General features: G+C 42.2%; 2 protein-coding genes and 1 long non-coding RNA gene across 5 annotated transcripts in view; all 3 read right to left on the bottom strand.

The window, feature by feature from the left end:
- Positions 1-147, bottom strand: part of CAMK1G (calcium/calmodulin dependent protein kinase IG) — a 30,313-nt gene extending 30,166 nt beyond the window's left edge. For all 3 annotated transcript variants that reach the window (XM_039537635.1, XM_039537637.1, XM_039537638.1), the window contains exon 1: positions 41-147. The gene's annotated coding sequence lies outside the window, so the exon portion shown is untranslated. The remainder of the gene's footprint in view (positions 1-40) is intronic.
- A 16,218-nt stretch (positions 148-16,365) lies between these two features.
- Positions 16,366-18,552, bottom strand: LOC120404961 (olfactory receptor class A-like protein 1). The gene has a single exon (XM_039538075.1). It carries the CDS (start codon positions 17,857-17,859, stop codon positions 16,906-16,908), a length of 954 nt encoding a protein of 317 aa, XP_039394009.1. The 5' UTR covers positions 17,860-18,552; the 3' UTR covers positions 16,366-16,905.
- Positions 18,553-20,260: 1,708 nt separating this feature from the next.
- Positions 20,261-24,993, bottom strand: LOC120404960. Its single transcript, XR_005598284.1, has 3 exons — positions 24,890-24,993; positions 21,451-21,720; positions 20,261-20,372 (listed from the first exon to the last, which is right to left on the bottom strand). It is a non-coding gene; the product is annotated as an uncharacterized LOC120404960 (long non-coding RNA).
- Between the last annotated feature and the right edge of the window lie 2,698 nt (positions 24,994-27,691).

Genomic DNA, 27,691 nt, shown 5'->3' with positions numbered 1-27,691 from the left:
AGGAAGGCAAATGGTTATTAAGAAAATATGTTTTGCTTACCCAAATGATCACAGAGGAAGCAGCTCCTGTTCTGACTCCTGTTCCACTCCTACAGGTCTGCGGGGATTAGAGACTGGTCTGGTACTAGCAATAAACTCAGATTAAAGGGGAGGAATGCAGGAGATGTCTTTCATGAGATGGTAACCAGGCAGCACTTAAAGGGGAGTAAATTGACTATCGGGATATGCTTGTCTGTGGGTGTGCACCTCTCTCTCTCTCCCTCCCCCGCCCCCCCTGGCAATAACAGTAATACCTGGCACCTTTCATCTGAGGATCCCAAAGCACTTTACAGACGAGGCTTTACCAAGTTTCACCCCCACCTGTGAGCTAGGGATTGGTTTTGATAACAGCAACAATACCCTTTCTCAAGGAAAGCCCTTCATATCAAAACATTTTTGCATCAAATGCAAAGTAATTTGATTTTCTCAAATACTCGACTTCTCGGTATAACAAAATTGCCAGACTTTCTTTTGCATTACATTGGAAGTGTTCAGAGAGAGGCAGCGAGACCTAGTAGACAGAGCACTGCACTGGGAATCAGGGGACCTCTGTTCTGTTGCTGGCTCTGCCACTGATCTGCTGGGTGAATTTGGACAAGCCTCTCTGCGCCTCAGTTTCCCCATCTGTAAAACTGGGATAGTGATGCTTACCTCCTTTATAGTGCACTGAGGTCTCTGGCCGTAAGTGCTATCAGAGGAGCTAGGTATTATTATTGTCAGGGACTCTGGGCTCCTTTAAACCAGCCAATGTTTTTTGTCTAGTTTTCAACAGTACTGTGTGTTTAACTTCCATACAATAAAAATTAGGAAATAATAGCTGCTGTTTGAGTGTTTAAAGATAGTTTAGAATTTTTTGAGATGGCTATAAAAATAGTATTGGCTGAAATGCCAGCGGAGTTATACCCTCATATAAGATAATGGGCTTGCATGAACAAACAGGGTATGAATCAGTGCAGAATTTGATCTGATATCAGGAATAAAGCAACACTTAGTCAATACAGGATAATCACATTATTTCCCTTGCTTTACTATTAATTGTTTAGGTCAAAGGTGAACAGGGAGACCTCAGTTTAGTATTCTGCATTTCACCTGCAATGACTATTGGTATTCCAGTAGCATCTGTATGCTCTACACAGAATCAAGGCTCCATTGTGCTGTGTGCGGCACAAACACATATTAAGTTACAGACCCTGCCCTAAAGAGTTTAACAATCTTTCACTTACTTGATCATGCACTCGCCTGTCTGTTGCTTTTCCTGCCCCCACAACATGAGTGTCACACTTGTTTTGCACATGCACAAACACACACGCACTAGCATTCAGTGTGTGTGTAAGTTATACTATCCTGCCTCCATTTACACCACCATTTGCTCAGCCACTCAGTCTGGGAGGAGTAACAGAGGCCCAGACAGATTTGCCCAGGGTGATGTGGCAGGTCAGTGGGCAGAGCTGGAAATAGAAGCCACGTCCCCTGGCTCCCATTCCCAATTCATGTGAAGACTAACCCACACTTCTTCCAGCGTCAGAAGAGGTCAGTTCCGTTCATTGTGTCATACACAGGCTACTGAGCGCCAATTCTTCAATGAGACCATGAATTCTATTCCTCTGGAAGCACATTTCAACATTTTTTCCTCACACCACAGAGCAAATATTTCATCAGCAGAAATGTTAATGTTAAAAAAATATGCTGTATTTATAAGAAAACGTCCTTCCTAGCTCATAGCTCTGGACTATATAAATGCCAGAGGATTCTCATTGGGCAGGACTCTGTCTCAGAAATTTGCATTCCACTCTAAAACAAATGGCACTTCAGTCTATAACTTTGCCTCACAGTGATAATAAAGAAAGGTGGATTTCATAACAGAAATCTCCAGCCTGCCAGGGCACAAAGAGGCTGTCTACATTAGCCCTCTAAATGTGTAAGTATATGCTGCCCTCTAGTGGCAGATATTGGCCATGTTCCGATCAGATACATCTTCAGTTAAAACCCAAGCAAGCACCAGACCTCTCGGTTGGTTTAAATTGGCCTAGATTCATTTATTCCGCGAACATCTGGCCCAAATGTACACTCTGAACATTTTTGCTCATGCAAAACTCCCACTGAAACAAAGAACTGCCAATTTTCATATTCTGTTCCTATCCTTCGTCTTAGTATTAAGGAAAAAAATCAATTGTATTTTTTCATCATTATTAATGGTCATTTATCTCTGTTGCATTCACTTCTCAGCTCTTCACCATAATTCCCAGTCTGGTCTCATTATAAATCTGTTCATGCATTTAGTAGTTTAAAATTCATTTCCGTAAAGAAAAATAACAAAGCAGAGCTTACCTAGAAGTTTGATAGCAGCAAAGGAATTACAGTTTTCTAGTTAAGACACTGGATTGGGATTCAAGAAATGTGGATTAAGTTCCCATCTTTGCTACAGACTTCCTTTGTGCCCTTGGGCAAATCACTTATGTCTGGGCCTCAGTTTCCCACCTGTAAAATACTTTCTTTTTCTGCTTGCATCCGAAGAAGTGGGTATTCACCCACGAAAGCTCATGCTGCAAAACGTCTGTTAGTCTATAAGGTGCCACAGGATTCTTTGCTGCTTTCTTTTTCTTGTTTGTTTAGATCATAAGTTCTTTGAGGCAGAGACTGTCTCTTATTAGGTGACTGTACAGTGCCTTGTACAATGGGATACCAGTCTTGGCTAGGGCCTCCAAGAGCTAGTAGCATATAAACAATTAATAATAAGCTTGCAGTGTACATCAGATTTGCACGAAAGAGGAGCATAGGGGCAAGTGTTCATGGTTCAGTTTAATGTCTCTGCCCTGGAAACATTGCAGTCAGTTAATCTGGGCACCTCACTTTAATTGTACTGCATTTTTCCTGCACAGATGGATACAAAAATACATTCTGCATGACACTGCTCAGTGCTTTAGCCCCAGTCCCACATCAGCCAACAAAATGCCCCATTCTTGTAAGCCAAGACCCTGATTAAGTAGGGGGCATCCTGGGCAAAAGGGAATGCTTAACCATAGCTAAACTTGAATAAGACACTCAGATATCACAGTGATGAGCACCATACAAAATGCCTTAAGGAAGCTGCTGGGGCAGCTCAGAAGAAACTGGACAAAGCAGCAAGGTCTTTTATTAGGAGCAATTCTTTATAACCGTAATTCAAAGCAAGCTACCATACACCACAGGAAACATACCTCCCCAGCTTGGGTTTCAGCTCCCCTCCTCTCCCTGGCTTGGAGGAGCAGCTTCCCCTCTTTTTTCACTGGGGTGATAAGAGTTCCTCCTCTTGACTGAATCTATAACCACTCCCCTTGCTTGCTTGGGAATTGGTATTGATTCTACCCTGGCACAGACTGATGGCTGGAGCGCCTTGTGCCTGGGCATTAAGGCAGCCAGCATTTGGTAAATTTCATGACAATGAAATGTGAGTTAATTTTTTAAAAAAGTTTACTGATCAGAATAACTTGATTGCCTTATGAACATGGTTTAAAAGTAAGCAACGTGAAAAAAAATAATCAAAACTTCCTGCACTGCGATCTTTGGCTTTTGTGTGGTATTTACTGTATTCAGAATGGGAAATGATGCACAGACCACGATAGCAGCTTTAGAAGGACTATGAATATACTGAGGGAGTGTTAGAAACAGCCATCAAAGAAAGTTGATCAAGCAAAGAAACAAGCAGAATGGCTCTATTTAGACTTGGTAGACAAGAGCCCTCTAGTTTCCCCACACCAGCTGTATTCAGCGTTTGGCCTTCAGAGAAGTATTGAGAACAACATCAATAATCCAGTGGAGGCAACAGGAATAAAAGTTTCCCCATGTGCTTTATTGTGAAATAAATGTATCAAGATTGTGCCTCTTAACCCTGCACCTTAGAATTCTGGGAAAATAGGCTGTTCAGTTCAGGGCTGCTCACTGAGTGGTAAATGGATTTGAATAAAACTAACAGTTGTTAAAAGAAAAGCCAGTGCTTCTGCAGAGGCATAATTTAGAACATGAGTGGCCATACTGGGTCAGACCAGTGATCCATCTACTCCAGTATCCTGTCTTCTGACAATGGCCAATGCCAGATGCTTCAGAAGGGATGAACAAAACAGGGCAATTTATCAGGTGATCCATTTCCTGTCATCTAGTCCCAGTTTCTGGCAGTCTGAAGTTTAGGAATACCCAGAGTATGGAATTGCATCCCTGACCATCTTGGCTAATAGCCATTGATGGACCTATCTTACATGAACTTGTCTAATTCTTTTTTGAACCCTGTTATGCTTTCAGCCTTCGCAACATCCCCTGGCAATGAGTTCCACAGGTCGACTGTGCGTTATGTGAAGAAGTCCTTCCTTGTGTTTGTTTTAAACCTGCTGCCTATTCATTTCATTGGATGACCCCTTAGTTCTTGTGTTATGTGAAGGAGTAAATAACACTTCCTTATTCACTTTCTGCACACTATTCATGATTTTATAGACCTCTATCATATCCCGCCTTGCTCATCTCTTTTCTTAGATGAACAGTCACAATCTTTTTAACCTCTCATCGTATGGAAGCTGTTCCAGACCCCTAGTAATTTTTGTTGCCTTTCTCTGTACTTTTCCCAATTCTAATATATCTATTTTGAAATGTGGTGATCAGAACTGCACGCAGTATTCAAAGTGTGATTGTACCATGGATTTATATAGAGGCATTATGATATTTTCTAATTATCTCTTCCTTTCCTAATAGTATCTCACATTCTATTCGCTTTTTTGACTGCCACCGACATTGGGCAGATGTTTTCAGAGAACTTTTCATAATGACTCCAAGGTCTCTTTCTTGAGTGGTAACAGCTAATTTAGACTTCATAATTTCGTCTGTACAGTTGGGATTATGTTTTCTAGCGTGCATCACTTTACACTTGTCAACATTGAATTTCATCTGGCATTTTGTTGCCCAGTCACCCAGTTCTGTGAGATCCCTTTGTAACTCTTCCCAGACAGCTTTGGACTAATCTGTCTTGAGTGATTTTGTATCATCTGCAAACTTTGCCACTTCACTGTTCACCACCATGTATGAAATTAGAGCACTCTGATTGGAGAAGGGTTGTATCCATCAGCATATTCCTCAATGAACATCAGGAAGAACAATAAACCATTATGGATGGGTAAGAACATACAGGGGAGATTGGGAAGAGAAGCAGTCTGGTTATGCTCTCAGATCCCGATCCTGAGAAGGGTCAACTCCAATACCCTGCAGTCAGAAGCTGCTCCTAATATCCAGCACTTATTGGACTATGTCAATTAACACCAGCTGAGGAGTTCCCTATACTTCAGCTAAGAACAGGGGGCAGCCCCCGCAAAGACAACAGAACTGTGCTGATTTACACCAGCTGAGGATCTGCCAGGAAACATTTCTGTGGATCTTGAGAGGAGGAAAGAAAACAGAGAAACACCTTCTAAATGTTGCCAGGGAGACGGGCAATAGGGCAGCAAGATTTTTTGTCTCAGGGTGCAAAAGAAAAGAATTGAAATGAAACTAGACTTCTCCAGAGCACAATGGAAGGACCATTACCTCTTAGTTGCTTTAACACAAGCTAAACTCAGTTTCCAGGGTTCAGGAAAATAAGTGATTCAGGCCAACACCTCAGCAGTTGCTAAGCACCCGCATCTACCATTGAAGCCAGTGAGACGTTCAGGAGGTTGGCGTCTCTTAGGAATTGACCCAGTAATTATAATGCTTTGTACTTCCACAGTCCCTGTGTTAGTGGACCTCAGAGTGCTTTACTAGCACCAGTTCATTGACCCTGATGAAGTATCATTTATTTCTACTGCACTATTATTTCTTGGCATCATGGAAACCACAAAGGGCAAACATCTCAGGGGAGAACACAAGAAATTCCTCACAAGCTCAGTTTTTATACATGCTAATTTATAGTGGGCTCAGAAGTTGGGTGCACACGTGGAATCACAACGACACAGGTGGTAATTTTACATGCACTCTGCCCACAGCTGCAAGCCCAAATGATGATATTTGTGCTGCAAATGAGACACACAATTGTGAGCACGGTTTTCTGGGTGCATTTGCACGCCTAAACTTTTGCATATCAGGTCGAGACCCTACCAGAAAAGCTGCACTATTACTCATTTCAAGTGATGAAGTGTTAATTTAAGTGCCCCAAAGCAGAATTTGTGTGTCATATTGAATTCCCAAGTTGGAACACTGAATCCTCATCAACAGGGCACTCCAGTAATGAGACTGCAGGAAACAAGGTTTTATAGATTGCTCTGAGAATCATCCATCAACCATATTTAAAGTGTTGTAATTTTGCAACAAAAGAGACACCACTCCAAAATTGTGTTTTCTTACAGCTGACTGATTTTCTAATCATCAGAATACAGAATTGTTTTTAATTAGTCTGATAATTAGGCCAAAGCCCCTCACAGCTTTGGTTATTATCAATATGTATGATGAATGCAGTCATTTGCTAGTGAGGAACCTCAGTGGAATTCTTATTTTGTTGTTGTTGTCAGTTTCTCCTGGAAGCCAATATGAATTTGAATTAGCAAAATATCTAATTGGATGCCAGCATCAGTTAGCAAGAAATATCACCACTGATAAAGCAACTGCTCTGTTTATCAAAAGGATTTCTACTAGGAACAGTCAAAGCCATATGGAAAACAACTAGAACCCCTATCCTCCTAACCCACACTGGTGAGTCTTTGCCAGAACTTGAATGAAGAACAAATTCCCATAGGAACTAAGGACCATGCCAACCTCTTCATCCCCTGCTCCTAGTGCCAGGTACATGTCTTTGGCCTGTGTTCTCTTATATAAACACAGAGTAATGTGGACATTAAAAAAAAAAATCAAACCCTACACTGCTCACACAGTCCTCCCCGCCCTGGGAGAGGCTGAAAGAATGCACCGCACTGACAGGTGTTAGTCACGTTGTTCACTGCACGACTGGAAGATACGCAGATACCACACTGAGGAGAAGAACCTATAGAGACTAGGATCAACCCCCAAAACTTTGAGGTTCACAAGAATCTAGATAAACATCTAATTTTCTCTAACTTCAGCCCCTCTGTATTTTTTACACTTGTGGGTTGTAAGTAGAAATACTGAAGGAAACACACAACCCTCTGCTCCACTGTACACAACTTGTGTGGCTCTATGCGTGATAGGAAAAAACATTTCTTACCACACGCCAGGATCTATACAACACTCTGAAATCTGGAGAAATTCAGGGCTGGGTCTGAATGCTGTAGCTGGGTCCCATCTTTAAGGGCAATGCTTTAGGCTTAGGCAGACAGTATGTACACGGGATCTCAAGCAAGCAGCAGGAAACATGGAGGCATTACAGGCACAGTATGTAAAGAGCAATGAAGCCCAGCATGACATGCAGGATGAAGATGTGATTTGGAAAGAAGACAGTGTACAGTGATAGGCAGCTGAGGATTCCTGTTCCAATCACAGGTCCCTGACGCTAATAACAGGACTCTCGGAATCTTGCATATTAGGGGAAAATATTGTCATCTCAATCATCATCTTGAAATTGGGCACTGGTATAAATTACTTTCCTGGCCCTATAGGCCCCGCTCCCCAGAGCAATTTTTTTTCCTGTACTCCCAGCATGATGGCAGCTTACCCTAAACAATCCCTGTGTTCGGTTGTGTCTGTCTCTCTGTGTGGGTGCTTTCCTTAATTAAAATGGCTGGTGAAAGTTACTGGTTTGATACCCTTGAAGACTACAGGCCTTTGTTTATTCACAGCACCGAGTCCAATCCCTCCACATGCTGACCCTTGCCAGCAAACGTGACCTGGAGGGGTATGTGCAGAGGTTTGTCTCTAAGGGTTTATCTGCATTACACAGTTACATGGCTGCAAGCTGCCACACTCATGTGACTTACCTTGACTTCAAAATGGGTAAGTCACTTCAGTGCAGCACATTACACTGGTATTACACATTGCACATCCATGTAGTGATACGGTTGCAAAAATCTCTAATGTCGAAAAATCCTAAGTCATTTCAGTATTCAGAGCCCAATAGAAATAGCAGCCAGGGTACAAGACAGCAGGTCAGAGGAGTTTCTGAGGGACTGTTGACCTGGAGGGTATTTTAAAGCAGGAAAACTGTAGGTAGGCATTTTGGAATCTTGGATGTGCCATGGGATATTTAGAAGCCACGAGAAACCGGGACCAGAGTTTTACATTTCAGCTGAGAAATGTTTACTGTTAGGAGGAAGACCAACAAAATTATATTAAAGTATATGTAGCAAAGAATGCCACTATACCAGGGGTCGGCAACCTTTCGGAAGTGGTGTGCCGAGTCTTTATTTATTCACTCTAATTTAAGGTTTCGCGTGCCAGTAATACATTTTAATGTTTTTAGAAGGTCTCTTTCTACAAGTCTATAATATATAACTAAACTATTGTTGTATGTAAAGTTAATAAGGTTTTTAAAATGTTTAAGAAGCTTCATTTAAAATTAAATTAAAATGCAGAGCCCCCCAGGCCAGGACCTGGGCAGTGTGAGTGCCAATGAAAATCAGTTTGCGTGCCGCCTTTGGCACGCGTGCCATAGGTTGCCTACCCCTGCGCTATACAATCAGTGATCAGATGGTGCTGTGGTAAAATTGCCAGTGACAGACATAGAGTGAACATCCAGCGAGACTGTCTTAAGGACCTAGCTAGATATCAGTCTCCTGGGACATGCTCCATCTGCAAGGAGGCTACATCGCTTTGGGATTTGCCCTGACGCTGCTGCTGCTGAAGCAGCTGATAAACAGCACCCCCAACAACAAGAGAATGGCCTCTACCTGTTAAGACGAAGGCACCTTGAATCAGATAAAGAGTGTGGACAGACAGTGCCCTTAACAGCAGACTGGGAGGTTGCTTTAGTGCTAACCCAGACAGAAGAATCACCAACATTGTTGCCAACCCTGATTTTTTCCCAAGTGATACAATATCTGGAGTCGCGCTGAGTTCGAATCTCCACTGTCATAGAAACAGAGGACGTTTCTTGCCCTTCTGCTAGCAGCGAAAAGTTTGAATATGTGGCCACCCAAATGCTTAAAAAAACGGAAGGGAAATAAAACCCCCCCACAAATGTATTCTTTTTAAAAAGCTCAGCACTTTTGGGAGCCTGACTCTGAAACAAGTAATAACCCTTCCTGCAGTACTCTGCTGTATCTACACATCTGACTACCAACCAGCACACCCTGCCGGGCTGGTGAGAGTTGGTGGGATCAAGGTACAAGTGTGGGCTGCAGGTCATTATCGTTATTTAGCTGTAATGTTACAGAAACTCCCAGCATGGTGCCAGCAGAGAGCAGTGCAGTACAGCCAATGAAAGGATCATTTTGATTGAGGCAAAACATTTTCTTTTTTTTAAATATGGACCTTTAAAAGCAGCACATATGGGATTTCTAAGGAGTTGGCAGAGGGATTTAAATGTTTGGATCAATTCCGCTGAGCTAAATTTAATTTAATTATGTGCTCCTTGCAGAATAAAATTTTGTAAGTGTTTTTTATTTTCCTTAGTGGTCGGCTTTTTCTAATAATGAAACTTACATAGCAAATATACGTATCTCCTTCTTCTCAGAGATCAATGAAATAGTTTATAATAACTAGGAATGTGTCCAGTAACTAGCCATGCTTTAGAGCAGGTGTCGGCAACCTTTCAGGAGTGGTGTGCCGAGTCTTCATTTATTCACCCTAATTTAAGGTTTCGCGTGCCAGTAGTACATTTTAACATTTTTAGACGGTCTCTTTCTATAAGTTTATAATGCATAACTAAACTATTGTTGTATGTAAAGTAAATAAGGTTTTTAAAATGTTTAAGAAGCTTCATTTAAAACTACATTAAAATGCAGAGCTCCCCGGACCAGTGACTGGGACCCGGGCAGTGTGAGTGCCACTGAAAATCAGCTTGCATGCCGCCTTCGGCACACATGCCATAGGTTGCCTACTCCTGCTTTAGAGGGACTAAAAAGCTTCATTTATATACATAGAAGCATCTATAGACTACATTATGTGATCAGATCCTCAGCTGGTGTGTATCCACACTGATTTTCTCAAGCTTAATATCTGTTCCTGTAATTTTCAAGGTGCTGTTAAGCAGTTAATCCTTCCCGCAGAACTAAGAGGCAGGGCGGTAGGTATTACTGTACCCATTTTACACATAGGGAAATTGAAGTAAAGAGCTGCAAATGCAAAATGTTAAGGTCAGGTTGAGTTCCTGTTCAAATTCAAGCCCCCCCAAATGCATCTATCAGCAATAACAACAATGCAAAAGATCTTAAAAGAAGAGAGGAATCCATATATGGAAAACTGCAGGAGGAATTGAGAGGCAGAATGTAACATCCAGAGGTAGACGTCAGCTAAGGCACATTGGATATCGCCATGACAGTTGTGAAAAGTGCTTTGAGATCATGTATTTGTTACGGGTGGTAAAAGCCCTTAGATGTTACACTGCTTGTGAAAGACCACACTTCCCATTGCAGCAGAGGGCCCCCTAAGCAGTATGGACACCGTAATACTTCATTGGGGTCCATCCTGCTGATGGAGTCATCTACACCCATCTCGTGTTGCAGCAGAGTTTTCCCTTTAAAGTCAGACATGCATCAGAGGGTGATATTGATAAAGACACCATGTGCCTCTGAGAATTGTATTTGGATGTATTATAAGCAGCAGGATATCTACTTCAGTGCCCAGTGGATACACATATGAAATCTTCTGGGAAATCTGATCCCTGCAAGGTTCAATCACATTTGCAAATCCTTTGCAGAGTGTGAAATACAGCAGAGTCCCCCCAGGAGCCCAAAGCTAATTGTGAGTGATAATGTAAAAGTAAAATATAGACTCGTGATGTTTATGAATGAATTACTATTGCTAGAAAATTGTTAGTTCTCTAGGATCAAGGGGAAGCAAAGGAGGGAACTGTTCCTCCCAGAGGTATCTCTGGAGTCTGCTATATCTATATCTGCTACAGCACAGGAACAAATCTACACAGACACACCCCCAGAGCCCCAACTAGAGGTATTCTATCTGCTACCCAAGATCCATAAACCTGGAAACCCTGGGCACCCCATCATCTCAGGCATTGGCACTCTTACAACAGGACTGTCTCGCTATTTGGACTCTCTCCTCAGACCTTATGCTACCAGCACTCCCAGCTATCTTCGAGACACCACTGACTTCCTGAGGAAACTACAATGCATTGGTGATCTTCCTGAAAACACCATCCTGGCCACCATGGATGTAGAAATTCTTTACACCAATATTCCACATGAGGATGGGACTACAAGCTGTCAGGAACAGTATCCCTGAGGAGGCCATGGCGCGCCTGGTGGCTGAACTTTGTGACTTTGTTCTCACCCACAACCATTTAAGATTTGGGGATAACTGATACCTTCAAATCTTCGGCACTGCTATGGATGCCCGGATGGCCACAGTATGCCAACATTTTTATGGCTGACTTAGAACAACACTTCCTCAGCTCTCGTCCCCTAGCACACCTCCTCTACTTGCGCTATATTGATGACATCTTCATCATATGGACCCACGGGAAGGAGGCCCTTGAAGAATTCCACCTGGATTTCAACAACTTCCACCCCACCATCAACCTCAGCCTGGACCAGTCCACACAAGAGATCCATTTCCTGGACACTACAGTGAAAATAAGTGATGGTCACATAAACACCACCCTATGCCAGAAACCTACTGACCGCTATACTTACCCACATGCCTCCAGCTTCCATCCAGGACACATCACACGGTCCATTGTCTACAGCCAAGCCCTAAGATACAACCGCATTTGCAAAGAGACAAACACCTACAAGATCTTTATCAAGTCTTCTTAAAACTACAATACCCACCTGGGAAAGTGAGGAAACAGATTGACAGAGTGAGACGGGTACCCAGAAGTGACCTACTACAGGACCGGCCCACCAAGAAAAATAACAGAATGCCACTGGCCATCACATACAGCCCCTAGCTAAAACCTCTCCAGCACATCATCAGTGATCTACAACCTATCCCAGAAAATGATACCTCACTTTCACAGACCTTGGAAGGCAGGCCAGTCCTTGCTTAGACAGCCCCCCAACCTGAAGCAAATGCTCACCAGCTACTACACACCACACCACAGAAACACTAACCCAGGAACCAATGCCTATAACAAACTCCGTTGCCTACTCTGTCCCCATATCTACTCAAGTGACACCATCAGAGGACCCAATCACATGAGCCACACCGTCAGGGACTCATTCACCTGCACATCTACTAATGTGATATATGTCATCATGTGCCAGCAATGCCCCACTGCCATGTACATTGGCCAAACTGGACAGTCTCTATGTAAAATAATAAATGGACACAAATCGGACATCAGGAAAGGCGACATACAAAAGCAGGAGGAAAACACTTCAATCTCCCTGGACATTCTATAACAGATTTAAAAGTAGCCATCCTGCAACAAAAAACCTTCAAAAACAGACTTCAAAGAGAAACTGCAGAGCTACAATTCATTTGCAAATTTAACACCATTAATTTGGGCTTGAATAGGGACTGGGAGTGGCTGGCTCATTACAAAAGCAATTTTCCCTCTCTTGGTATTGACACCTCCTCCTCGATTATTGGGAGTGGACCACTGTTGCTGGGCGGGCGGATAAAAACAAACAAACAAACAACATGATTGAAAGCATTTATATTTATTATTTACAATACATCATATTATATATAGGCTTAGCCATATTCAGACAACACCACACACACACATTGCTATTGCTGCTTTTTGTCTGATACACACACTTTTCACATGCATGCATGCCTTTGCTTACTGGTTTCATTTCCCATGCAAAACATATGATCCCCAGTTAGCCACCTGGCATTTGCCTTGCTCTGGCAGTTTCCTTTTACTTTCAAAAAAACTATCTAACTCCTCTATTCTTGTTGTCCTGCTGCTGTAACTTTCCACCAAGGCAGCATAGGGATGATGTAACCCGACAGACCACATCCACCCTGATTGAACTGGTCCTGTCAACACTGTTTCTCCATTCGTAAGGTAACGCCCTTCTCTTCATGTGTCAGGATATTTATGCCTGCATCTGTAATTTTCACTCCACGCATCTGAAGAAGTGGGTTTTTTACTCATGCTCAAGCTTATGCCCAAATAAATCTATTCATCTTTAAGGTGCCACTGGACTCCTCATTGTTTTTGTGAATACAGACTAACACAGCTACCCCTCTGATACGTGGAGTCACACTGCCTTCCAGGCTGCCCCTGGAACAGCACGGCTCATGTTCCATTCAGTGCTCAGGGCTATGCCTAAAAGAACAATTTAGTCTTAGTAGAGAGACAAGGTGAGTAAGGTAATATCTTTTATTGGAGACAGACAAGCTTTTGAGCTTACACTGAGCTCTTCTTCAGGTCTGGGAAAAGTCCTGAGCCTCACAGCTAAATACAAGGTGGAACAGATTGTTTAGCATAAGTAGTTACGTAAGTCATGTTGTAAGAGACCATTCAAGGTGAAGTGGCCTGTTTACATCTCTGCAATCATAGGACAGCAAAGGGAGGGTTAATGGGTTACAGATTATTGTAATAAGCCATAAATCCAATGTCATTATTAAGACCATGATTTTTAGTGTTTAACAAAGTTAAACATTTAAGCTCCCAGGCTCATCTTTTGAAACTGTTGTGCAGGTTTCCTTTGAGGATGAGGACTGATAAGTCAGCCACAGAGTGATTGTTATGTGAAAAGCTTTTGCCCATGGGTGAAGATGGTGCTTTTGTCTTTTATTAATTTCCTGTGTGAGTTCATTAGAGAGCATAGTGGTTGTCTGGTTTCACCTGCGTTGTCATTACTGGGCCATTTAGTGCACTGGATGAGGTACACCACATGTTGGATCTTGAAAGGCATGTGTGTGTATGGGGGCGCGGTAATTGATCATCATAACAGTGGAGATGTAGCTGCAGGTTTTGCATCTGTTGTTCTGGTAGGGTCTGGCACCTCTTTGAGTAGGTGGGTCCTAGTCTGTGGAGAGGTTGCTTCTGGAGTTGAGCTTGGTGAGGCTGGGGTGTAATTTGAAGGCCAGAAAAGGGGGTTCGGAAGAGATTTCTTTCAGGCTATTGACCCCATCCAATATGAGAAAAACAAGGACAATACTCTAGGCACTCACTGTGATCAATGCTACTTTGCCCATAACACTTCTCACTAGTTCTCTCTCAGCTCAATCTGCTATCCTCCAGTTCTCGGCTGGGGTTGTGACTGGATTCAGCTAGGACCCACCAGAAAAACTGAGTTGGATGAACCTTCAGTGAAAATCCTTCTACACTGCAAAACGTGCTGTTCATCTTACATACCTCAGATACTGATGAGTTCAAATGAGGATTGTTCCTGTGAGATGCATGTGGGGGAAAGGAAGGCAATTTTCACCATAACAGGCTATCCTTCCAATTTCTAAAACCCAAAGCAACTTCAGAGAGGCCCATAACAGGTATGCAATCTATTAGTATCTGATTTTTAATGATATATTAAGAAAATAGTCATTAAATTATATTTTTAAATCTTTCATAACTCCCTGACCTACACATTCAACTCAGTTCCCTTCTGGAATTGTTCCCACGTGAACCATTAATCTTTTCTAATGAACTTTATCAATTCCAGGTCTTTGAATATTTATACACTTGGCAGACAAGGAGCAGAAGATGTATTGTGTCTCTCTGATTTAACAGTTGGTCTTGCTTGGCTGTCTATGCTTAAAAAGCCTGCCTTATTAGTAAGTGAGATACCAGACCTAGTGAAATGCAGCCAGTATGTGAGGCTGCTTAAGAACAGTTTAAGTTCTGGATCCAGCCATCAATTTCTACAGATTTATGAATATGCCATAGACAGAAAATTTCTCAAATGTCACTGTTTATTTTCTAAAGTTTGATCCAACTCCTACAAATTATTTTCTAGCCATATAAATAAAACCTACCTGAAATAATCTTCTCTGACAGATTTTGGAATGCAAGATTTGTACAATAAACTTTTTTCATATAAGTGGCACTTCTACGCAAGCTATTTTATGATGGCCTTTCCCTAGGGGATTTTAGATTTCACCTTTAAAATATAGGACATGCAAATAGGGCTCTGTTCTTGCTGTAGAACAATAGTATGCGAGCAGATGATCCTACAGAATATGCCTTAGAGTAGGGGGAATGGTGTTTATTCTTGGCCATAACCCTGAATGGAATGGTGTAGGAGTTACTGCACCGCAAGGTGGCAAGAAACTCCATTTTTCAAAGTTTAAATTAGCACCTTCATTTGATCAATGAGCATGATCAGGACAAATATAGAGAGACACTATTAGCAGCCTTCAAATACTGCTCTATTAAATTAATGAGGGAGGTTAGTAATGATCATAGTGGCACTGAGATGCAAAGCAATTAGTCACAGCTACTCAGAAGAATTGTGTAGATGTGTGTGTGTCTGTCTATCATCAGGAAGGTGAGAGGAGCTTAAATCTTTTGTACTGAATGTAAGTGGTATTTGGTAACAGAAGAACAGACAAGGGGGTTATTTATTAAATTTTAATAGAACAGAATCTTTCCCCCGATGGAAATTCAAATAATTTTATGTGATGTCTGATTTGATCCACAAGCGCAATGATCTTCAGTGTCAAGCATGGACAGCATTGTTAACAACCACATCCGCTTGAAAAGATTCCTGTCTTGGTGATTCAAGCAAATGGAAAACAGTGGCATTTTTCAGAAAGCGTTGTCATTTTATTTTTCAGAATGATTTTTTATAACATTTAAACTAGCACCAACTTCTTGCACAAATTTGAAATAACTTTGAAACATAGTATGTTAATAAGCTACTGGACCAATCCATTACAGCTCAGTATTAGGTGGTGAAATTGCATCATTATTAGTGGTGTCTCAACCAGTCATCTTTAAGCAAACTAGTTCACTTGCATTCTGCAGGCCTATTGGTTAACATGCTGTAAAAGTTGCTGGGGAATTTTCACACATTTTAAATAGGCATATGTCATAGTTATGTTACAGTTTTGACATTCAGCCTGCCAAAGACTGATCTGCATTGTGTTGAGAATCCACATATCCATCTGTACTCAATGAGATCTGCAGATATTCAGCACTTCTGAAACCAAGGCCACAGAATCATGGGATAAAAATCTAGTTTTTACTATCTGAAAATGAGATTTGTGTTGTAAACATTAAATATCGCAATGCTGTATATGTTCAAAAAGTTTACCACTGGTTTTGGCTCTGATGTGGCTTTCATCTTTTGTTTGATAGACATCAAAATACATAAGTGACATATATTAAATATAAATATGCCTATTAAGCTTGTGACACCTTCTCCGGGGTTTAGACATGTAATACGAAGATAAAATGCACATTTACAAAGCATCAAGGAACAATCTAATAAGTCTGGAAGTTATTTTACAACAAAGTTATTGTCATGCATCACTTTCCAATTTCACTATTTCAGAAAATGTACTTCTGTTTTCAAGGATATTTACTGAAACTTTGGTACTTATTTAGATGGGAGGAAACTAATTTCTTTCTCTACTCACACGGGAAGTCTATGGCTAAAGTGGGACTCAAACCAGGTTTCCCGAGTCGTGCTTTAATCACAAGGCCATCCTTCCTCTCTTGTTATTACCTGGGTGTACAGTCAAATACAGATTTTTGTACCCTGTGTTTTCACTCTGTCTCATGGAGAATTTACTTTTGTTCTTTTTTGTTTTGTTGGTCTGAGATACTTGAAGTATGAATTGGTGTGTGTGTGTGTGTGTGTGTGTGTAAGCAATAATTGTAATATTAAAAACAAAGCTGAATAAGCCTTAAGCCTGAAAGTTGCTACCTGGTCCCTTTGTTTCTTATTGGATATACTGTGAGATGCTGTCTGCACCTGGTAACTGTCTCCTCTTGGTTGAACATTTCAAACCTGTCTGTACCTTCTTGTTGGTCAGGATAATCAGCAGTGGGCTGATGGCCGAGTAGCAGGAATCAAGGAACATCCGGGCATCAATGATGCTCAGTGAGACAGGGTACATACAGAGAGTATAGACCCGGAAGAGGCTGTCCAGCCCAAAACAGAGAAGGTACATGATTAACAGGGCCACCACGGCTTTGGCTGCCTGGATCTCCATGTGCTTTGTGTGCAGCCCCAACAGATGTTTTGCCTGCTTCCCGTGCTGATAAAACATGGAGAGAAGGTAGCAGCTGGAAAGAGTCATGATTCCCAGGAAGAACAAGTCCCGAGTGACAGACACCGCCTCGTTTCCTAAGTACAAAAAGTGGCTGGGGAAAACCACGCAGCAGAAGTTGTACACCACTGTGTAGCTTTTGATGATCAAGGAGTTTGCAGCAGCCTGGGAGGAGGAATAAGCCAGGTGGGTACTGCACACAAAAAGGTTGAAGCACCAAAAGGAAATCATAACTGAGGAGAGATTTTTCAGCAGGTTCTCTCTCAAGCGCAACCATTTGCAAGGAGATGGGACAATGAGGATACACTGGAAACAGCCCAGCAGGGAAGTGATGCAAATGGTCATGGCTCTGCCCATGCAGTAAATATGGAGGGTAATTTTGCAGACCAGGTCATTGTATGTGTTCTGAAGCCTAAAGGTTTTGAGGGTGATGGGGATCCCCTGGGTCAGGATAACCAGGAGGTTGGAGAGCGCAAGGTTGCTCAGTATAGTTTCAGAGGGCGTGACTTTTCTGTGGCATATTAACATGTGGGTGAAGGCACAGAGGATGACTAGGTTCCCTGGGATCCCCACCATGTCCAATAAAATGAAGCCAACCATGTCAAAGATGAACCAGGCTTCCATAACTGATCCTGCAAATGGATGAGGGTAACTGGATCTGTATATTCTGCAAAGCAAAGACGTGCATTAAAAATGGTATGTACATTAAAAACCAGGGAGTTTCAAGTCATATAATACACTTGCAAAGTGTGTGTCTTAATTGCCTTCTAACATTTGGTCCAATCTAAGAAAACAACCTACTAATGCTACCAGTTAGTGAAGTTACTCCTTTAGCTCAGCTGTTAAAAGCTTGTGTTGTGGTACTGAAGGTTCTGGATTCAAACCCGAATTCTGATCTTCAGAAGTGTCATTACTTACTGATTGCTAGGATATATTTTGACCTTCTTAAAGATCCTCATCAAATAAATGGGCTCATGTATCACTAGCCTTGTCCAAGTTGTGAGGGAAAGAGCACCAAGGACCATCCTGAAAAAGCAAATGTACCAAGCTCAGTCACAAGCTTGTACTCCATATGCTCCTTTGATGGCTGTTCAACAGCCTATATGAAAAGGGTTGGTGGTCTGAGGCTTTTTCTTAGTGAACAGGTGTTAGAATTAATTTTTACTGGTCACAATACCAACTGGCAAAATTAATTAATGCTATCTATATGTAGGTCTTTACAGAGTGCCAATCAGTACAGTGTTTATGCACTGAATTCGTTTATAAATGCTACTTATTATTGATAAGTAAATACAGCACTTTACAAGCTAAATTCACATAATACCTCCAAAAGAGGCAGGTAAATATTATTGTCCTTATTTTACATATGGGGAAATGAAGCAGAGGGCTGAAATGACTTGTCCATAGCTATAAAGTGAGTCTGGGATAGAGGCAGGAAAACCTTCCAACTCCTACATCTTCACTCATTCCTCCAGACCATGCTGAACCATACTGACTGGAATTTCTGCACAAAGGAGTGTTTTCATTCAAGCTGATAGCAAGTTTGTTTGCACAGCTGCCAAAGATTTTGCATCCATGTAAGGCTTCTCTCCATAACGAAACATTTTCAAAAGTGGGTGATCAATTAGATTCTGTAAGATAAGAAAACTTGTAAGACACTGTCTGAAATTGATTGTATTTATGGATTAAGATGCAGTGTCTGATGAGTAAGGTAAAAAGTTCCAGAGCAGATATGAGAAGAATGCACTCTCTGTAAAATCATCGCAATGAAAGCCTGCTTTCTGTTCACAGTTTCACTGAGACATAAAAACTGTCATCAGAAAAAAACAAACAAACAAATCCCCAGATTGTTCCAATGCTCCTAGTCCAGTTTCAGCATGAAATGCACTATTTTAATACATCTGCCTGTGTGCCTATCTCCAGCAACGTCAATTTAGAAAAGGTTAATTCCGGAGATGGAGCAACTACAGCAGAGAGAGCACATAAGCTGCTGAGGGTGTTCAGATCCCCAGGGGCAATAGGTTTTGTAACAGTGATTTTCAGTTAATTCAACAGATTGCAAAAAAGTAGAAACACAGAACTTGCGAAAAAATGGCATTTGAAAAATACTTCAAAAGTTTGCATACACACATACCTTGTGTGTTTGGGTCATTGGCCATTTAGAAGCAGGTACCTTGCAGCACACTGATGAGTATACTGAGCATCTCATAAAAACCATATGCCAGGGGTGGTGTTCTTTATGTCCAGGAATACTGTACTTCTAATGATTCTTGTTTCTCAATAAAGAAGATATATTTAGGACCTTCTTATCTGGAGACTCCCACAACATTAACAAAGTAATATTTTATTATTACAAGAGGGCATTGCTTTATCTACACAGACAAGGTTCCTTTCCATCAAAATGCATTTTACAGATTATTGGTAAAGAAATAATGAGACAAAGCAGTTATTTTACCATTATTGGAAAGATGAATACACGTCTGTTTTTGAACTTCCAAGAAGTACAGACCTGGTTTGCCTCTCTTTGGTGAAAGGCGTTATTACCCTCCCACAAGAAAGTGGATATACATTTTTCCTTATCTTAGGTCTGCTTTTAAAGGCCCAATCAAAAAGTGCTTGAATTTCCTCACCTTGTGTTAAAGTCAGTGAGAACTGAGAGTACTTACCACCCAAGCATGACCAGGCCCTAATTTTTATAAGAATAAGCCAATAAAATATTTCCTATGTAAAAACATTATTCAAAATGGTCAATGCCCTTTAAATTAAAATAGACTACTAAGGGGAAATAGACACTGAAAACAAAGCCGGGGCAACAGTTACCAGTCAAACAGCATGTTCAATGAAAAAGGCAATATTTAAAATTATTCTACAATACCTGTGTCTGCAGGAAACGATTCAAGACTTCTTGTTGCAATCTTGTCCCTTCTTTCTCATGAGTTCCAGCAGTGAGACTGAAGCTGGAACCAGACAGATTTCTCTTTATACTTCCCCTCGCTGCTGGTGTGTAATTCAGCTGGGAGTTGATGTGCTTGAGATTAATCCCATATGTTCTAGTAGACATGCATGGGCTGTGGGATGGCCAGAATGGGAATGCAGAAGTCTGCTCTTCTTGAAACATCATGATACAGTTGGACAGTCTAAATTAGAATATGAAAACATCGAAAGGCACATGTAAATCTTCAGCGTACTGGCAAAAGCCCAGGCATAGAGATGCAGTGTTTGTGAGTTATAGCAATAGAGCTATAGGTCTCTTAGTCTTTACATAGCTACTTTTAATTCCATGCCTTTGTGCTTTTGCTTATACAGATCACAATTCTGTGCACCAGCATAGACTGGCATGGTGAGAATCAGAGGCATGGACATTTCAAGATTTCCCCTCGTGTACTGAGTGAAACCATAGAACAAAGCCCAGAAAAGGGAGCAGGGCTGGCTCTACCATTTTTGCCACCCCAAGAAAAAGCTGCCCGGACTGTGCCGCCCCAAGAATGGACGGAATGCCGCCCCTTAGCATGTGCCGCACCAGGCACATGCTTCCTCCACTGGTGCATGGAGCCGGCCCTGACAGGGAGGAGACTGAATGACACCATGTTCTCCAGCAGGAACACAAAAGGAGATTCTGCAAGCCATCATGGGCATGGAAGTCTTGTTTAAACTGCAGGGGCGGCTCTAGGCATTTTGCCGCCCCAAGCACGGCAGGCAGGCTGCCTTCGGCAGCTTGCCTGTGGAGGGTCCGCTGGTCCCGCAGCTTTGGCGGACGTCCCGCAGGCACGCCTGCGGGAGGTCCGCCGAAGCCGCAGGTCCAGCGGACCCTCCGCAGACATGCCGCCAAAGACAGCCTGCCTGCCGCCCTCGCAGCGACCGGCAGAGCGTCCCCCCACCCCCACGGCTTGCCGCCCCAAGCACGCGCTTGGCATGCTGGGGCCTGGAGCCGCCCCTGCTGCTAATAGATGTTAGTCAAAGGACTAGCAGGAGAAGTGGTGTCAGAATTAGAAGAGACAGCACCTGAAAAACAATCTTCCTGTAATCCTTTCAACAGGTGGCTTTTGATGTTACACAAAAATAATTCAAACTAGCCTGAGACTTAGTCCAGACTCTTAGGTTCCACTTTAGGTATAAAAACAGACTATGCTTTGGAAGAATTAATAGGAAAATTAGGCATTACTTTCATCCTTAATCATAGCTGTTGCTACCCATAGTGTCTCAGCATTAATTCACCGTGATATCTTATGGGAGATCCGTGTTTAAACCTTCTGATGTGGCCTTTGGATTCCTAGGTGAGACGACGCTGTGGCACAAAGACTTTATTCTTCAGTGTGCAGACTCAAAATGGTGAAAGCCAGGAGAAAATTACTTTATCTGAATTGGTTTGTCCATTGCTTCCAAATGCTATGAATTGGAGGACATTTTTCCTTTCTGGGGACACCTCTGTGTCTATGTGGGATGCAACTGTGAATTTCTGTTGGATAAGCAGCTCTTTCCAGGTCCCTGTTTGTAGAATGAAAGTAACAGTAAATGATTAACTCTATTAGCAAAAGGACTCTGCAGCAGATTTTGCATGTTCTCCTTAACCTTGGTCAATTAGATTCTGTGGACTAAGTGGCAATCATTAATTTTAAAAAATGCTTAGGGATTATGTAATTAGCTCCTAATAAACATACTGCTAATTAAGCTGTTCAATGGTACATTTACTCTAGAGCTTAATTAGGTCTCTAAATAAATCTAGACAGAATCTCTTCTGATGCAACTCTGTTTTCACAGAGAGGCCCATCTTCTTGGAGCATGCCCTTACACGTAAGAGAGACACTTGTCTGTAAAGAACAGTAAAAGCTTGCACAGTTGTTTGTCTGGTTTTTGCAAGATACCTTTGTAATATGAATCAGTGCATTTAAGTTTCACTGAAGCTTGAGTAAAGTCTCCAAGCTGTTCAATGAGAATATTTCATATAGAATTATTCAAAATTATCCTTGCTGGAGAAATTCTAACATTCATTTAAGTGTTCAAACTCTTGTGCAATATGCCAAAATAATTTTCAGTGTATGTGTTTGCATCCATCAGAAATCCATACCATAGTGTGCCCTGAAACACTAGGGATACTGAATATGGGAAAGTTTGTTTTTCCTCTAGTACCTTTAAAGCTCCAGGCATCTCAAAGTGCTTTATAAAGTAGGGTGTTAAAGGCATGTGGCATAGAGATTATGTAGCCAATCAGGTAGTGTTGTTCTCTACAGTCACAGGAAATGTCAGTTAGGTCTCAGGATTTTTGAGTATTTTTAAAAGAAGTGCCATAAAGAACCATTAACTTTCATCTGGTCAACAGAGACAGGACAGGAAGGGGTGAGTATTATACACATTAGTGCCAATTTTGAATTAAAAAAATATTTTTAAACTTGTCAATTATCATTGCATCTTCTCTTATTCATTGGTATAACTGGAAAGCCAAAGGCTGTCTCTCCTCAGATAGCTGCATGTCCAAAGATAACTATTAGAGCTGAGCAAAACTTTCCCTCCCCCAGTTTGGTCAACCTTTTTGCAGTAAAAATGTTGATGCCTCTCAGTTTCTTACAAAAAACATTTTTTTGCAGGATATATTTAAAAAAAAAAAAACCCAAACACTCAAGATTTCCTATGGATGGGAATTGGTAGTTGACCCATACGAGAGATGGTTGACTTCTCTGAGGCTAGTAGATGGGAAACTTGGCAAGACAAGACGGAGGCTTGAGGGTCAGTATGGCCTCTCAGTGCCTCACTGCATTGGTATATATAGGTTTATGGGTCTGCCCCTACCTCTGGTCCTGGTCCTTTATCTCAAATGGGAAAGGCTCATGATATTACATCTGGAGTCCCCACCTATGGGCCTAACCAAGGATGTCATTAAAAATGGCACTGGCATGATACAAATACCTGCCACATGGAGCTTACAGTACTCAGATAGTGCCCTGCACCCTGAACACAGCCTGTTTGGGTTTGTCCCTAGACTTTTCCAACTCGAGCAACACCTGGCAGCAGATTTAGTTTACATTCCGCAGCTGCAACGCGGGTGATATGTATTTGGCCAGCGGTCCAAGACACCTTCCCATCCCACTTCTGTGTTGATAAGCTGCTCACGTCCCCAATCACTGCATTACTCCTGTGAAAATAACTTATTTCCCAAGTTGGTAATTCATGCTCAAAGTGAATGCTAATAGGAGGTAGCAGCCAATTAGGAACCTAAAAGGGCCTTTCATTAGCTTTAGAGAAATTAAGTACTAATTAAGGAGGTTTAAGTAGATGCCTTCTCCAGGGGCTAATTATGGCTCCATAATAAAGCAGAACTTGATGTTGTGCATCTGGGAAGGGAGAAGCTCATGAAATCTGAATGTTGTCTGCACTAGGGTAAGAAGTGAAGAATGAGGAGCTTAAAAAATTAGTTCTTTAACTTTCTTCATGGAAGCTCCCCCACTGCCTTGGAGAGCAGCAGAGCTGGGGAAGCATCTCAGTGGCCAGGAAGATGTAAATGATGTCAACCCACAGGCAAGGACAATTCAGGTCAGTCAATGCTGTATTCCTAACAGAGGATCATGTGAGCTACTTGAAACATGGCTCTTGGCAGCACTTTCACTAGTCCCAGCAGGAGGGCCAGAGAGAGGAACTGTTGTATGAGCTCCATAAAGCCAGCAAGGGGCAGAATCCAAAACATTTTGGGGTAGATTGTACCTTTAGGCACAACCCTGAGCAAATGGTGGTCTATGAGTTGCACCATCCCAGCAGTAGCCGGAGAAGGCACTGTGCCACCAACGCTGCTCTGAGGTACACGTCCATCCACCGCGCTCTTCCTGCTCTTGGAGAGGAGGTTGAATGTTGGGGTTAAGATGCCACAGTCTTTGAAAGGATGCAGCTTACTGTCTTCACCCCTCATACCTGGCCAGTGAGTGATGGGCACAGGATCTATCCCACCTCTCACTCCCTGTCCCTCTACTGACAGTCAGGAGTATCTAGAGGGGAAAGGGCTGTGCTTTGTGCCAGACTCTGACCTAAGATCCAGGTAAAAGCTAACATTCTAAAGAGGAGATGAATTTACTTTTGGGTCAATGGGGGAAAACAAACAATTGCTGGTCTCTCAGCAGTCGCTACTCAGAACACAGAATAATTTCTGTGTGTTTTCATTGTCTGACCAGAGCTCAATAATCCCTGATCACTGAGGTGGTGAATAATAAACATGTTGACTCATCCCATCATTGTCCTCAGGTGCACACGGGCCAGGATATACCGGTACATTGTTTCCTATGTGTAACAGCATTGTTTGTAAGCCCCAGTGATGCCTAAGCCTAAAATTTGTCACAGCATGAGTACAACCCAGAAGGCGGCAATGCAATGATTAAATGCATTAAGCCTCTGGTATTTTCTAAATAGGATAGATCATGGGAGTGAATTCTACAGTCATGAACATGCTGTTTTATCTTCACTCCAATACATGTGAAAGTGTATCCACGGGATTCTACACTGAACTGCTGACCTCATTCTCAATAGAACCTTTTTGTCAGTGGCCATGATTATAAACAGGAAAAAGAGCATATCAGGAACCCAACAAACAAACCCTCATCTGCAGCTGGTCTATCTGAGGCATAGAGGGGATCCGTCCATGTCACGTTGTCAACACGAAAACAAAAACACTCACGCGCAGCAGCAGGAGACAGAGACCAGGCTTCTTCAGTTTCTGCTGGATTCTCCATGCTTCATTCAGAGGTTCTGAAGGCTCATGCCTGTTGCCTGCAGTGAAACTGAATGGGAACAGTAAGGAAAACAAAGTGCTATTTGTGTACATCTTCTGAGGCAATTTTAAGCCTCAGGTGATGCTATGTCCAAAAGCAGGTAACTTTTTCTGAATGCATTCACCATTATCAGCTCACGCAACAAGGAATCCTTTTGACGCAGGATTAAAGTTAAAGTCTGAAAACTTATGTAAAAATTTAGACCAGTGTCTATTTTAGTTTCCAAGCCATGCTCGAGGTCAACTGCCATTATGCTCACTTTGCACATATTCATTAAATATAATCCGCATACCGTACACAAACATAGCAAGCCTTTTTATCACTACGTGTCTCCCTTCTTTCTCACTGACAATCACTTGCCATTGCCTTCTTGATAAAATGTAAAGTCAAATCAGGCACATATTAAATATTATTTACTTGTCAACCTCACTTACCAAAACCTCCTGTGTCTTCTGGAGAGTTATCCAGACGATATAAAATATAACACTGTATCAAGTGCAATCTGTTTATAATATACATCGATGGATTGGAGCACCATCAGTAAGTACTGGCAGTGTGGGATGATATGATGGATAACCTGGAATCCTAAAAATTAGAGATGGAAAAGATCTAAAAGGAGCCTTTTAGCGCCATCTCCATGTTATGGGCTAGGGTCAAAGCTGTGCAGGTTTCTTGAAACAAAGATGCATGATTTAGAAAACTTTTATTCATAGGCTACATAATAGGGCTGAAGCGGCTAATTTGAGGCTGGTATCCATCTACAAAAGGACAGTGTATAAACTCCGTGTCAACTGAAAGGTTTTAATCCCTCATTTTTTGAAAATTAGGGATTTTAAATAGCTTAGGAGTCTGGAATAAGTGATCAGCTGAGACTGAGAATTTATATGTGCTTCCCCCTCTAGGAATGGGAACACATTCCAAACCTAACACTGTAATAGAGAGCACACTCAGCAATACACAAGAGCCTACAATTGTAACACATTTATATGAAAGAGTCACCTGTCAACTTGCATTCGTCCAAACGACTACTAACAATTATATGGATTAGTGCCCAATTAGCAAAAGGAAGATGTGTCAAAGTGGTTTACGGGGAATCTGTAGACATTTTGCTAAATGCAGCATGTAGATCAGCACCTGTGAAGAGCCTGCATATGCCTTTGAAGACAGAAATTACCTCACATCCATATTTCAATGTCACCACGTCTATTTATTTCTTCTCCTTCCCCACGGGAGAGTGAACCTCCAACCCACTATTTTAAATTGACCTCTGCCCTGATCACATTGACACCAGCAAGATGATACCTCTCAACACTGTGGTTACAATACTGGCATTCATATACAGTACTGGTTTTTGCAATTTATTGAAATGTCAGAAACGTCATTAGGATTTGAGTTATATTCCTGTCTCTGGTATTGAATGTAACATTGGGAGAGTCACTTCTCCTATCTGATTTATTTAAGAAAAGGGATAACACATAGATGATGCAAAACTTAATGGGAGTTGTTAATTATATTGTGGTCTTAGGGCTTGTCTACACTACAGGACTATTAATTTGTGTATCCATACTAAATACACACACCTCTTCCACAGTCAGATGCTGAAGACCTCTCACAAAGCAGGGTATGCCGGGCAGTGGAGATCATGGTGGCAATGGGTCAAGTTCATGGTAAACAAGCACAGACTGGTGGGACCGCATAGTGCTGCAGGTCTGGGATGACACAGAGTGGCTGCGAAACTTCAGATGGATGCGGGACACTTTCCTTGAACTGTGTGACTTGCTGTCCCTGCCCTGAGGCGCCAGGACACAAGGATGCGAGCAGCCCTGACTGTGCCAACTGCTCAAAGGTAGTGACTGTCGGAAATGTCCAGGTCATCTATCCTGGCACCAGCCCACCAGGCCAGCGGTACATTAACCGAAAGGGCTACTTTTCAATGGTGCTGCAAGCTGTGGTGGACCAACCAACATCAACGTCGGGTGGGCGGGCAAGGTTCATGGTGTTCAGGAACTCTGGTCTGTTAGGCAGGCACTTTTTCCCGGACCACAAAATAACGGTTGGGGATGTGCAGATGCCTACAGTGATCTAATGCCACACTGAAAAGGAACTCTTCAACTACCGGCTGAGCAAGTGCAGAATGGTGGTGGACATCAGCGAGAAGAATATCCCCGTAGTTATTGCTGCTTGCTGTGTGCTCCACAATCTCTGTGAGCGCCTGGCTGCTGTTTATGATCAGCCAGACACCCGTGCTGAAGAATATCCAGCGGGAAGCGATATGCATCAGGGAGGCTTTGAGAGCAGGGTAACCTGTGACTGTCCACTTGATTTTAAGAGAGCCTGATCATAAACCAAGTTTTCCCACTTCCCAAGGACGTTTTAAAACTAAGGACATGTTTTAGTAATTAATAATAAATCTTTCGTTGACTTTGCATTTCTGTTTCTTCGTTGAAACATGGAAGCATTCTGTGCTGGTTAAGGTGTGCACTGATGGGTGGGTTTGCAGGAAGGTTACCATGATGGCTGTGGGCGTTGTTGGGGGGTGAGGGGTGGGGGAAGGTGAGTATCTGCCCCTGGATGAGGTCTCTTTGGGAGGATCGTGACTACGGTCCAAATGCATGTGAGGGAAGCCTGCCTTTACATTCGGGGATGTCAGGCACCAGGACCCTACACATCAAGGAAAGACAGCATACACCACACACACTGTCCCTGGT

The sequence above is a fragment of the Mauremys reevesii genome, linkage group 4, assembly GCF_016161935.1.
Source record: "Mauremys reevesii isolate NIE-2019 linkage group 4, ASM1616193v1, whole genome shotgun sequence".
Classification (NCBI taxonomy): Eukaryota; Metazoa; Chordata; order Testudines; family Geoemydidae; genus Mauremys; species Mauremys reevesii.
This window is presented reverse-complemented; position numbering and strand designations above follow the sequence as displayed.